Below are 14,501 nucleotides of genomic sequence, written 5' to 3'. Positions count from 1 at the left end.
GTGAGTGAGTGAGAGTGACCGGCCGGCCGGCCGACCGACCCCTCCACTAACACCCCCGTCTCAAAAACCGCGGCTCCGGCGCTTTGCCTTCAAGTGGTGCTTGCCCCGCACTCTCGCTGAGTAATCATGACCTTCCAGCTGCAGCGGTGTTTGTTTGTAAACTCCTTGCGTTTCCCAGTAACGAATCAGGGTCGTGGCAGCTGCCGTCCCGAATGTTTTCATATGTTTGATTTCCTGATTGTTTTTAATTTGGATTCAATTTCGGAATGTTGGTGTAAACATGGCGTTAAACCCTTCGTTTGTCAATTCACCCTAAAGACACAATGTCCAATGTGTAGGAAAGAACTGCAGATGCTGGTTTAAATCGAAGGTAGACGCAAAATGCTGCTGTAACTCAGCAGGACAGGCAGCATCTCCGGAGAGAAGGAAAGGGCGACGTTTCGGGTCGAGACTCTTCTTCAGATCTGAAGAAGGGTCTCGACCCTTCACATTAAAACCCAATCATATTATCACGATTTTATTATTTTGCATGGAGATCTCCAACTCTGGAAATGTTCGGAGCTCTTGTAACTTTAACAAACGGCATTCAATCCATAGCCTTGTCCATTTCCGCAAAATGTCAATTTATTGAACTCTATACACTACTCGTTATGGTGTACGTCGTAGGCCTAATCAATAGGCGTCATTTTATTTACTCAAAAGTTTTGGATGCTATACTGTCCTTTATTTATGCTGATGATCAGGCAAATTTGACCCCGTTGTTGATGTAAATTCCAAAATCATTTCGCTCTCCCGCAAACTATTCGCTCAAAGGAAGAGGCTTGAAAATGAGGGAAAAGTGCAGTATGACACATTTAAGTATTAGTCCCAGAGTGTGTGTTCATGATGTCACTCTACGGGAAATTATCACTAACTTAATATTGAGCCTTTAAGATTCCAAACAAAGTGTTATTAGGGGCATTATCAAGCACAATTTGATTCCAAACCACATATTTGGGTTGAAGAGGTACTTTTAGTGGAGAGGTTTGAGGGAGAGAGAGGGATTAGGGAAGTGAGTTCCAAAGCTTTGTACCTAAGCTAATTGATCCTAAGGTAATGTGATTCCATGTCCCTGGTTTGGTCGAGTGCTGTTGGAATAGCCTGGGTGAGTAACGGCAGAGTAATGTGAAGATAGTATTGTGTGCTGGTGGCGGAGGTAATGAGCATTTCGATGGGTTGATGGGCTACTTTGTCCTGGATGGTGTTGAATTGTTTTCGAGTTGTTAGTGTTTACTCATCCAGTGAGTATTTCATCATGCTTCTGAAAGGTATGTTGTTACATGATGAACATCAAGTGCTGTTGGAAGATCAACAACTCGGTGAACGATTTGCTTTGGTCTGCCTGAAATTTGTTAATCTCCCAGCAGAGCAAGATGTCTGTCAGGAACTTTGCTGAATGGCCCATTCCAGACTACAGCAGTGTGCGCTGTGGGACTCGCTGAACCGTGGCTCTGTGAGGGTGGACCGCCATCTCGGGTTCTTCCATGGCGGGACATGGGGGGGAGGGGGCAGGGTCTGGTGCAGACACCCCTCAAGGGATGGGATTTCATCCCTGGGGGCCACATGAGAGGCACGTGTTTGGTATAAGGATAATTTGTGAACACTATTGAATATAATACAAATGTATGAACGCTGAGAATGTTGGAAGATTTTTTTGCACTGTTTGTATATATTTTTTATTCTGAATACATTTTGTCTTTGGAAAATAAATGATGGAAAGGTCTTGGAAAGTGAATAGGTGAGTCACTTTGCATAGTTTAGTCAGCCTTTGATCTGCTCTTGTGGGCTCTGTATTTATGTGGTTGATCAGTTCAGTTTCTGGTCAAAGGTGATCTGTAAGAAGTCGATGGTTGGGGACTTGTGTCGTAATTTAAAGATATAACACTATATTCTATCTGTCACTTCTCTGCCCACTCTCCCAACCTGTCCAAGTCCTTCTGCAGAGTCCCTGCTTTCTCTACAGTACCTGCCCATCCACCTATTTTCGTTTCATCCCCAACCTTGGCCACAAAGTCTTCAATCCCCTCATCCAAATCATTAATATACAACATGCAGTGTAGCAGCCCCAGCACCAACCCCCGCGGAACTCCGCTAGTCACTGACAGCCAACCAGAAAACCCTCCCTTTATTACCACTTTGTCTTTGGGCCTTGGCCTATCTTGAACATTAATCACCCATTTATACAAATTCTGTATTAATTCCATTATTTATTCTCGCCACATTCCTGCATTTAAGAGACTTTTAGATATTCAGGGAATGGGGGGATATACATTTTTTTCAGATAGGTAAGGAATGGTCTTGGCATCATGTTCGGCAGAGACATTGCAGGCCGAAGGGCCTGTTCCTGTGCTGTTTTATGTTCTGTTCTCTTTCAACATTGTAAACTTTCTCTGGACCCCTCTCCAACGGCAGCACATCCCTCCTTAGATATTGGGCTCTCAGCGTTAAAGAAGTGGCAGATGGAATACAGCGTATTCATGCATCTTGTCATGCATTTTGATAGTAATGCCTACCCCATTTCCCCATTTACAAAATAGTCCGCTTTTATTCGTATTACGATAGTGCTCGACCATACACTTTGCTATGCTGCATTCCAATTGCTTTGCCCACTCTATCAACCTGTCCACACCCTTCTGCAAAATCCCTGCTTCCTCTACACTACCTGCCCCTCCACCTTTCTTTTTATCATCCGTTGGAATTCTTTGAAGTAAATAGCAGGACAGACAAAGGAGAGTCAGTGGATGTTGTTTATCTAGTTTTTCAGAAAGCCTTTGATGAGGTGCCGCACATTTGGCTGCTCATGACGATGAGAGCCCATGAAATCAAAGGATAGATACCAGTATGGATAGCAGGTTGGCTGGATGGCAGAAGACAAAGTGGCAATAAAGGGAGGGTTTTCTGGTTGGCTGCCAGTGACTAGCCGAGTTCTGTGGGGGTTGGTGCTGGGGCTGCTACACTGCACGTTGTATATTAATGATTTGGTTGAGGGGATTGAAGGCTTTGTGGCCAAGGTTGGGAATGCAATGAAAATAGGTGGAGGGGCAGGTACTGTAGAGAAAGCAGGGACTCTGCAGAAGGACTTGGACAGGTTGGGAGAGAGGGCAGAGAAGTGGCAGATAGAATATAGTGTAGCAAAGTGTGGAGTTATGCATTTTGGTAGTAGGAATAAAGAGGCGAAGACTATTTTCCAAATGGGGAGAGACACCCGAAATCGGAGGTGCATAGGAACTTGAGAGTACTGGTGCAGGATTCACAAAAAGATGATTTGCAAGTCAAATCGGTAGTATTTCAAGAGGGCTAGAATACATAAACACAGATGTAATGCTGAGACTCTAAAAGGCGCTGGTCAGGCCGCATTTGGAGTATCGTGAGCAATTTTAGGCACCATATCTGGGGAAGGATGTGCTGGCTCTGGAGAGGGTCCAGAGGAGGTTTACACGAATGATCCCAGGAATGAGTGGGTTAACATATGATGAGCGTTTTGCCGGCACTGGGCCTGTACTCGCTGGAGTTTAGAAGAATGAGGGGAGATCTCATTGAAACATACAAAATAGTGAAAGGCTTGGAGAGTGGATGTGGAGAGGATGTTTCCATTAGTGGGAGAACCTAGGACCAGAGGTCATAGCCTCAGAATTAAAGGACGTTCCTTTCGGAAGGAGATGAGGAGGAATTTCTTTAGTCAGAGGGTGGTGAATCTGTGGAATTCTTTGCCACAGAAGGCTGGGGAGGCCAAGTCAATGGATATTTTTCGTTTAGATTAGTTTAGAGATACAGCGTGGAAACAGGCCCTTTGGCCAACTGAGTCCGTGCCGACCAGTGATCCCACACATCAACACACACTAGTGACAATTTACACATACCAAGTATACAAACCCAAGCCAATTAACATACAAACCTGTACGTCTTTGGGGTGTGGGAGGAAACCGAAGATCTCGGAGAAAACCCATGTGGTCACGCGGAGAACGTACAAACTTCATACAGACAATAGTTGGGATCGAACCTGGGACTCTGGTACTGCAAGCGCTGTAAGGCAGCTTTAAGGCAGATTCTTGATTATTATGGGTGTCAGGTTATGGGGAGAAGGCAGAAGAATGGGGTTAGGAGGGAGAGGTAGTTCATCAACTATCTCGACAACATCTCTTCCCAGCCTGTTTCCTACAAAGACTCTATCCCCCAACTCCCAATTCCACCGGCGACGCCGCATTTGTGCCCAAGATGAGGTTCCATATCAGGACATTCAAAATGTCCTCATTCTTTCTGAAACAGGGGTTCCCCTCTTCCATCATAGATGAGGCCCTCACTCGTGTCTCCTCGGTGTCCGTGGCGCCGCCTTTGCCCCCCTCCCCCTTGTTGCAACAGAGACAGAGTCCCCCTAGTCCTTGCCTTTCACCCCATCATCCGTCGCATACAACACATAATTCTCTGAAATTTTCCCCACCTCCAACAGGGTCCCAACAGTAGTCACATCTTCCCGTCTTCACCCCTTTCCACCTTCTGTAGAGACCGTTCCCTCTGAAACTCCCTGGTTAACTCATCCCATTCTGTCCAAACCACCCCCTCCCCAGGGACCTTCCCCTGCAACTGCAGAAGTTGCAACACCTGTCCCTATACCTCCTTCCTTGATTCTGTCCAACAGTCCTTTCAGCATAGGCAGAGGTTCACTTGCACCTCCTCCAACCTCATCTACTGTATCCATTGTTCAAGATGTGACTCGAATACGACAGCGAGACCAAATGTAAACTGGGTGATTGTTTCGCTGAACACCTTCGCTCAGTCCGCCTGAACCTACGTGATCTTCCGTTTGCTAAATACTCTAATTCTCCTTCCCATTCCCACACTGACCTTTCTGTCCTTGGTCTGCTCAATTGTCAGAGTGAGGCTAAACGCAAATTGGAGGAACAGCATCTCATATTGCGCTTGGGCAGCTTACAGCCCAGTGGTATGAATTTTAGTTTGGAGATACAGGGCCTTCGGCCCACCGGGTCCGCGCCGACCAGCGATCCCCGCACATTAACACTATCCTACACCCACTCGGGACAATTTTTTTAAACATTTACCAAGCCAATTAACCTACAAACCTGTACATCTTTGGTGGGAGGAAACCGAAGATCTCAGAGAAAACCCACGCACATCACGGGGAGAACGTACAAACTCTGTACAGACAGCACCCGTAGTCAGGATCGAGCCCTGCAGCGCTGCTGCAAGACAGCAACTCTACCACTGCGCCACCGTGACCGCCCTTTTGATTTTTGATTTTGATTTCTCTAACTTCAAGTAACCCCAGCATTCCCACTCTCTCTATCCCTCCCCCACCCAAGTCGCACCAGGTTCTCATTTTCACCCAACAAACAGCTAACAATGGCCTGTTTCCTTTATCATCGTTATTTGTTTGCATATCTTTCATTCATTGTTCTTTATCTCTCTTCATCATCTTCTATATCTCTCGTTTCCCTTTCCCGTGACTTCAGTCTGAAGAAGGGTCTCGACCTGAAATGTCACCCATTCCTTCTCTCCAGAGATGCTGTCTGTTACTGAGTTACTGCCTGAGTTACTCCAACTTTTTGGATCTATCTTCAATAGTTCAGCCATGATTGAATGGCGGAGTAGACTTGATGGGCCGAATGGATAATTCTGCTCCTATCACTTATGATCTGTAAACTTGGCCACAAAGCCATCAATTTCCTTATCCAATTCATTTATATACAACGCGAAGAGTAGCAACCCCAACACCAACCCCTGCGGAACGCCACTAGTCACGTAGCCAACCAGAATAAGCCCCCCATTCCACTCTTTGCCTTCTGCCATTCAGCCAACCTTCTATCCATGCTAATATCTTCCCTCTAACACAATGGGCTTGCATCTTGTTTAGCAGACTCGCGTGCGGCACCTTATCAAATGCCTTACGAAAATCCAGCTTAACAACATCCACTGATTCTCCTTTGTCTATCCTGCTATTTACTTCCTCAAAGAATTAGAACAGATTTATCAGGTAAGATCTCCCCTTCACAAAACCGTGCTGACTTTGGCCTATTTTATCATGTGCTTCTAAGTACTTGGAAACCTCATCCTGAATAACGGACTCTAAAATCTTACCAACCACTGAAATCATGCTAATCCGGCCTATAGTTTCTCTTCTTTTGTTTAATTCCCTTCTTGAACAGCAGAGTAACATTTACAATTTTCCAGTCCTCTGGTACCAGTCTTGACTCCAGTGATTCATAAAAGATCAGCAATAATGCCTACACAATCTCTAAAGCCACCTCTTTCAGAACCATGGGGTGTAGTCCATCTGGTCCAGGTGACTTATCCACCTTCAGACCTTACAGTTTCCCAAGCACCTTTTCCTTAGTAATTGCTACACCACTAACTTCTGCTTCTTGACTCTTGAATTTTAGGCACATTGCTGGTGTCTTCCGCTGTGAAGATTGACACAAAAAACATATTCAATTCTTTATGTCACATTACTACTTTAGCATAATTTTCCAGTGTCCAATGTACAATCTTCCTCTCTTTTACTCTTTATATATCTGAAGAAACATTTGCTGTCCTCTTATATTATTGGCTCTTACCTTCATATTTTCTCCCCTTATTGCCTTTTTAGTTACCATCTTTTTTCTTCCCAAGCCTCAAGCTTCCCACTCATCTTTGCAATATTACATGCCTTCTCTTTTAGTTTTATGTTGTCTTTTTCTTCCCTTGTCTGCCACAGTAGCCTCATTCTCTCCTTAGAATCTTTCTTCCTCTTTGGGATGAAAAGGTGCTGTGTTTTCTGAATTACTCGCAGACACTCCTGTCATTGCAACTCCACCATCATTCCTGCTAGGATTCCTTTCTAATCAACTTTGTAGTTACCTTTACTCAACAAGTAATACCAACACATCTGATTTCATCATCGCCGTCTCAAACTGCAGGTTGAATTTTATCATATTATAATCACTACCTCGGGGTTCCCTTACATTGAGCTGCCTAATCAAATCCGGTTTGTTACACAATAATCTAGAATTGCCTTTTCAATGATTGGCTCGACTACAAGCTGCTCTATGAAGCCATCTCTCCAGATGGCACTCTACAAATTCCTTCTCTTTGGATCCAATACCAACCTGATTTTCCCAGTCTACCTGTGTATTGAAATCCTCCATGACCACTGGAACATTGCCTTTCTTACATGCCGCTTTTATCTCCTGATGCAATTTGTACACTACATCCTAGCTATTGTTTGGAGGCTTGAATATAACTCCCATAAGGGGTATCTTTACCCTTGCAGTTTCTTAGCTCTACCCACAAGGACTCTTACCTCTTTTGCATATCTTCTGACCCGTATATATTCTGACCCTAAGTTGCCCATTGCTAAGGACTGAATTTCATTCCTTGCCAGTAGAGTCACCCACCCACTCTGCCCACTTGCCTGTCTTTTTGATAGGATGTGTAACCTTGGATATTCATCTCTAGGCTCTGACCCTCTTTCAGCTACATCTCCGTGATGCCCACATTGGTATCTACCAATTTCTAACTGCGTAAAATCTACTTGGTCACAGAGAGAATGTAACTGTGTCATTGTGATTCTTTAAACAATGGTAATGCCATTGAGTGTAGAGATAGGTGGATAGAAATTGTCATTGCTTACGGCAGGATCCATTTTGTAAAAAAATCGATCAGTTTCTGGGTTATTTGGTAATCGAAAGCAAACGTTCCACATTAGAAAAGGTTTGCAGTGCATAAATGTAAACCTATGAATGATGAAAGCTTGCAAAATGTCGTTCAGAGGTAATAAAAACATGAATGGTTTGGCAATAGGTGGCAATTTTAAGGTAAAAGAAAGTGATTTCACGGTCTGCAGTTCTCTCTATACTCAGGTCATTGCATTGATTAGAAATCAGCAAAGAAACTGAGCAATCAGTTCGTGCATGTGAGGAAATACATCAGGTAATCTGTTTCAGTCTTGCTATTTGAGAATTAGGGTTTTTGCATTGAGATTTTGGAATTCTTTTGATTTGTGCCACGGAGACAGACGGATCCTTGGTTTGATAACCCATCAGAAAGATAGTACCCACAGCAATTCAATGTTCCCTGCATAGATCTGATGACCCTATCTACATATTGAAGTTTTAGAGTGGGGTAAGAACTCAAACAAAGAATTGCTGTGGAACCACGTATGACTCTGGAGATCATTGAGGGTAGTATTCATTGTACAGCATATCTAATATGCCTATTGATTATTGGTCTTATAGAGAATTGAGGGTAATTGGGATGAGACAGGAAAGTGGATGGGGCAAATGATTAGATCGGTAATATGGTCCACTCCTATCTTATGTTCTTAAAAGAAAACTGCGTTATAGGGGTAAGTGATATGCCTATGTGAGTGCTAAATCAAAGAGAATATCGAGCATGACAATTGACAAATAAAGGATTGGAATGACACAAATTGCTGGGAACGATGATCTAGGAGCATGATGAAAGTGAGGAATGCTTGTGTGTTATTGCATTCTGAAATCAAGAGTTTGCTGAGGGGATGCGATGTGCTCATTTAAGCTGAATACAGCAGTTGGACTTTCCCTTCAGTCATTGGATTCTGTACGATGCTATATACGATTGCTGGCATCTGCATGAGCAAAATATTTAAGTGCTCAGAATGTATGGCCAAGCATAGTCTATTGGGCTTATCTTTTATAGAAGATCTATATGTCTCAATTAACGGTTATTGTTAAATTATTACTGGCCAGAAATGACAAAATACACTTTTGGGAAGATCACTTTATGGTCTCCTTATTAATTGCTGTTGTATAATTAAAATTAAATATTTCCATTTCTCACAGTGCTGTCAATCGTAAAGAACGCTACGACATTCAACCCATTATGATTATGTTGGTTCCATGAACAGCATCCCACTTACAGTAAGGTTCAGCTAATCCAGTATCCAATGGTTTGGCATCTGGCACACTGGGTCTTGATTCCCATGCACCTTAGCCAGTTTTGCTCACATACTGGGCTTGGGACACAGGCTCCTGTATCCCGCCCTCCCGTCCGGTTCACTCACCAGGGTGATATTTCCCACAACCTGTTTGCACACCTGGGTGCGAGTTGCTGCTGTTCTCTTGACACTGAACGGGTTTACTGGAAATTAGAGGATTACTATTTAAAAAGGAAATATTCTCTTTCCTTTTTATTCCATCCTCCTTCCCTTGACCCGCCACTAATACCCTTGCCTGTCCTTTTGTAGATGTATATACTCAATTTCTTTGGTTAAATTTTTATTGAATCTGTTTTCATCAATTGTCAGTCTTTTTACATATCAACCAGATGGGTAAGAAGGAAATAAAAAATCTCATGTTCTTCTGCTGTTCATCATAAATTCATGTCTTCAATATTGCACTTTTGCTGATGCAAGCAGTTTCTTTACATTTGCACATTTTAGGACCTCTTATATTGAAGACAGTCATCTATCAGTAAGAACAATGATTCCAAATTTTTATAAATTCCATCATTGTAACTGAAGATCTTTATCTATGGCAAAATTTGACTAAATGTTCCCTGTACCTTTCAGAAGATCCTAACATACTTACTAAAGTGTGCTACCCAGAATCTGATGCACAACGTCAGCAGAAGCCAGTTCTTTAATTTATGAATTATCAGCATAATGTCTTTATTTTAATACTCTGTATCGCTGCTTATAAAGCCAATTTGTTCTGCAACCTTTATGTTTAATGCTTGGCTTTTTCTATGTAGTTGCAATGGTCCATGGAGGGATCTTTTACACTGTAATAATTTTAAGAAACATGTTGAGAACAGCACCAACCAATATATATGGCCTACTTCAAAAGACTGTAACTCAATCAGTCAGGAGGGGATGTAGAGGAGTTTTCTTCCCCCTACTCCAATCACTTTGCAGAAGTGTCCTGACCCGAACCTTCGTCTGTCCATTCTCTCCATAGATGTTGCCTGACCCCACTGCATTTTTTGTGTTTTTACTCAAGTTTTTAAAAATGGAAATTCCATCAAGGTAATAGGAATGAAATAAGTAGAGCATTTTCCAGACTTTGATAAATGTCAGCATCAAGCACTCCCAAGGTAATGTTTCAGTCCCTCAGCACAGAAGTGTTGATTTGTTCTTTCTTTCTAATCCAGATATTTAAATCATGTATTGAGTCCAAAATTGTACTCTCATTCAAACTGCATGTCTGTTTTCTTGGCATGGGCTTTTAACACCCAAAATATTTCACCCTTTGAAAATGAATTTAAGGCAAAGAGGAGGAATTTTTGTATTCAGAAAATCGCAAATCTTTTTAATTTAATGTAAAGAGTTGTGGAAGTTGATTCAAGAATATATTCAAGATCACAGCAGAGAGATGTTTGGTCTGTCAGGAATTCAAGCATTATGAGAAATAGAGGGGAGAGAAGAGCTGAGGTGAAGATGTGATCAGCCATTAAATTATTGTGTGGTAAAGTGTGTACGGTTTTCTATTCCTATTTCTTACCCGTTGAGAAGAAAAGTAGCATTATTTATTGATCATCTTCAAAAACATAGGAAGACCAGGAATTTTTTTGCAGCGTTGGAAAGTTTAATTTTATGCATATACATTTCTCACCTTACAAACCAACAATGTTTTGGAATTTTTTGCAGGTTTTGTAAAAGGCATCGATCCACATCAAGTTCCAATATTCCTTCTGTTCCTAATGAGTTGATGATGATGTCGGAACATATACTCCCTCGAGTTATTCTTCGTCTTGTTCAGCATTTACGGGATGGCTATAGTGAACCAGGTATGGCCTGTGTCTTATTATACACGTGCCTCTGTTTTTTGCATTAGTATAAAAATAGTGTATATATTTTAAAAGGTTGGCAACACTCAAAATAGAAAAGTCATATGATCTGGATAGGATGGACTCCGTATTAATGACCTGAGATGTAAGACATGACTGTGCAGATTACATACAGCTTGGAAATGTAGTAAACAATGCAAAAGATATTCAATGACTTCAGTTTGGGGAATAAGGAAAGGAAACTGCAGTGGAGTCAGAGTGGTAAAGTGGGAACAGAGTGAAGAATAATTGAAAGAGTAAATGTTCAAACAAGGGAAAAATAATAACTAGTTTAAGAAGGCATTTTGGTTGGCCCAAGGGCCTGTTTCTGTGTTCGATAACTATGAATTACTAAGGCTGGCATGGTTTTGGTTCCGAAGTGGAGGCAACATAGTTTGAACCGTTTCCCTTCCATTTTGCTGATGGGAACTTTGTTCAAAGTTAGATTTAATATTGTAGTGATAAAGCTTGGGAAAGGTATTGGAGACATTGGCGTACTCTTGCTTAACCCCAACAATGCCCCGTGTTGTATTTGTGGTACATCATTTGAGTGCAATTACAGCTTGCATGCTATCATGTAGGTATATAGTGTAAATAAATTTCTGAGAGCAGCCAAATTTGAAGATTCTTCTCATTCCCTGATGATCAACAACATAAAATAACTTTTGTGAACGTAAAAATGGCCGGGTTTTGGGGTTGATGCTGCTCTGTGCATTTTTCTTGGAGTTGTCACATGGTGAAGATCAAGTCTATTGTGCCTTTTTTATGGAATCACTAGTTCTCATTTATTACCAGCACAAAGTGCTGAATCCATCTTTCACTTAATTCTCCCAACTTTGCCTTAGCCTCTACCCACTCTGAACCTTGGCACAAGTATCATATGTTACACTTACCGAAGGACTTCTGAAAGTCTCAAGTTGCTACCTACGATATTGCCCTCAAGCCATTTTTAGAAATTGCAGAGTTGTAGATGTTGCCCAGTCCATCACACAGACCAGACTCCCCACAATTGGCTCCATCTACACCACTTTTCCTCGGGAAAGCAGCCAACATAATCAAATAACTTTTTCATGCCAGTCATTCCTCTTCTCCCTGCTCCTGTTGGGCATACGGTACAGAAGCTTGAAAGTGCGCACCACCAGAGTCGCGAACAGCTTCTTCCCCTCTGTTATCAGGCTTCTGAATGGTCCTTCCATAAGCTAGGGTACTGTCCAATTCACCTCTGCCCCATTGTGACCATTGGAATTTGACAATGGAGCATCTCTTTGGGCAATGAGTGGATGCAGCTGAATGGAAGTATTGCAATTAATTTCCTTGTGGCAGAAAATAGGAAATCCTCTGTTACCAAAATTAGATGTATTTTCATCCTTGAAAATGGTCATCTTTGCGGTGTCTCTGAGGTCCAGGTATGTTCTTTTTTTCCCAGACATAGTTGATGAGTCTGAATTTGTTTGTGAAGTTCAGTTCCATGTATACCATCTGCCTCTGAATCCTTGCTGATATTCACTTGACACAGGGCAATACTGACCCATGTGGTACTGTGTCGGATGGGATCAAGAACATGATGAAAAGAGGCTCATTTTGAACCTTTTTAAAATGGTCTTTCCAGTGGATATTTTAATAGAGAAAGCTTCTATTCTTGATAATCTTTCCTCTGTCGTTGTCTCTCAGCAGGGAGGGCCCTTGGGTATTTGTGCTGCAGACAATCTTGACCAAGCGAGTTGCAGGATCCCCAGCATTTTTTTTCACCCACAATTTGTTCTTTAGATCACAGGTGTTTTGTTGGACCTTGGCCTTCATGTGTCTTCAGGATTTGTGGAGTTGCCAATCCAAGAATCCCTTGTGGTTTGTAGCTAACGGACCCCTGGATCTCAGGAATTATCAGGAAATAATTTGACGGGTATTTATTGTAATATGAAATTCATTGATCATCCTTATGAGTGTTGTCTAAAGGGGAGCACTGGTAAGATGAGTTTGCCACTTTTTTCTTTGTTGTAACTTCCTGGTATGTATAAGATAATAACTGCCATGGTGAAATATTTTGGGTATGGTTTTTAAAATAATACTGTAACATGATGACGTCTGTGAAGGAAAAGTTCATCAATGTATTTTTTCCTCTTGCTTAATATACCTTAGAAAGGGTTTGGACTAAAATCACATATGGTTCAATGTACTGTGTTGGAGTCACAAACTTTGCTCTGTTCTGAATTTGTTAATCTCTGTTATATATTGTAGATACCCATAAATTCATTGACTTGGGAGGAAAAAGAAATAAGCTAGCCTTCCTAATTGCAAAACAAAAGTGCTGGAGTAAATCTGGGCCAGGCATCATCACTGGAAGACATGGATGAACACCATTTTGTGTCGGGACCCTTCTTCAGATTAATTGTAGTGGGGAGAGAAAGCTGGAAAAGAGGTTGGGGTGGGATAAAGCCTGGCAAGTGCTGGCAAGTTTTTATTGGCAGACAGGTGGACAAAGGCCAGAGATGAAAAGAAGATAAAAAGGCTGTAAAATAACGAGAGGAGTGAAACATTATTCCCGAGAAAGGGAAATAGATGTTGGGAAGGTGATAGAGGGGTTGGGTAGTGGGGGAAATGGGGAGGGGGAAGGGGGGGAGGGGGGGGAGGGGGGAGGGGAGAGTTTGGAAGGGAGGAGGAATGTCAAAAGGCATGGTGCTGACTGAACATTGAATGTGAATTATTTGCAAACGCTTGCTTTTTCAGATACTAGTGATGATTCCAGTAATGTGCATTGTAAAACATGCACATTTTGATTGATATTAAAACTGTGATAATCCTGATGTTTGGCGTCAGTTTTTTTGAAATCCTGATTGTCCAGCATCTGCCTTGCTCGATATTCCAGAAATTAAACTGGGTGTCCCTGAGTCTGAGGTCTAGACAATGGCCCTGTGTGGCTAGGATTGAAGTTGAGGTCTTGACACCAGGAGTTAGCAATGTGAGTACGTTCTTGGCCTTAGGCTGGGTCTGGGGAATTTGCATCTTTCCTGGTTCTTTAAATTTATTGGGTTCACTGGAAAATGTATTATACTTTCGTGTAACATGTAAAAATAATGAAAATAATGTTGTCCTCTCCTTTGAAATTAATAATATTCAATAGACTGGAAAATCTGCTTTTCTGATATCACTAAAGTCGCAAGGATGCTTGGTTATCGAAGCTTTACTGCATTGCTTTTGCATTAACCATTTGCAAATTTATGATGGTCAAGTTGCTTGTTTGTTTTTTTTGGCGATACCATGACACGTGTATTAATTCATTTAAAAATATCTTCTTTTATGTTTATTTCTACAGTTTCTGATCCATCAACTGAGAGAGACCTCCAAAAAACACTTCAACAGATGGAACCCCTCATTTCTCTTTTAGAAGATCTCACCAAAATGGGTGGGGCAATGCGATCTATCCTGACAAGAGTTCTGGGTAATCATCAGATATATAAAGATCTAAGCACTGGTGACTTTTGTAAGTCTGCTTTGTTAAATAGTCTGAAAATAATTAGCTTTTTTAAAAATGCAATTGACTGAAGGGATTTTGCAGCTCTTTGCATTTGTAATGGAAAATCTCAAATATATATTGACATGCATTTTTTAAACTGTTATTAAATAACTAATGACGACGTGGTAAGTAAGAATGTAGTATTTAGTTTGTG

At 41.7% G+C, this 14,501-nt stretch overlaps 1 protein-coding gene across 1 annotated transcript in view; it reads left to right on the top strand.

Moving 5' to 3' along the window:
- The window catches only part of ubr3 (ubiquitin protein ligase E3 component n-recognin 3), a 170,469-nt gene that overhangs the window by 489 nt on the left and 155,479 nt on the right, over positions 1-14,501 (top strand). The window contains exons 2-3 of the mRNA XM_078404621.1: positions 10,658-10,797; positions 14,147-14,314. Coding sequence (XP_078260747.1) covers positions 10,658-10,797; positions 14,147-14,314 — 308 coding nt within the window. The remainder of the gene's footprint in view (positions 1-10,657; positions 10,798-14,146; positions 14,315-14,501) is intronic.

The sequence above is a fragment of the Rhinoraja longicauda genome, chromosome 8, assembly GCF_053455715.1.
Source record: "Rhinoraja longicauda isolate Sanriku21f chromosome 8, sRhiLon1.1, whole genome shotgun sequence".
Lineage (NCBI taxonomy): Eukaryota > Metazoa > Chordata > Chondrichthyes > Rajiformes > Arhynchobatidae > Rhinoraja > Rhinoraja longicauda.
Note: the sequence above shows the minus strand (reverse complement) of the source record. Positions and strands in the feature narration are given on the sequence as shown.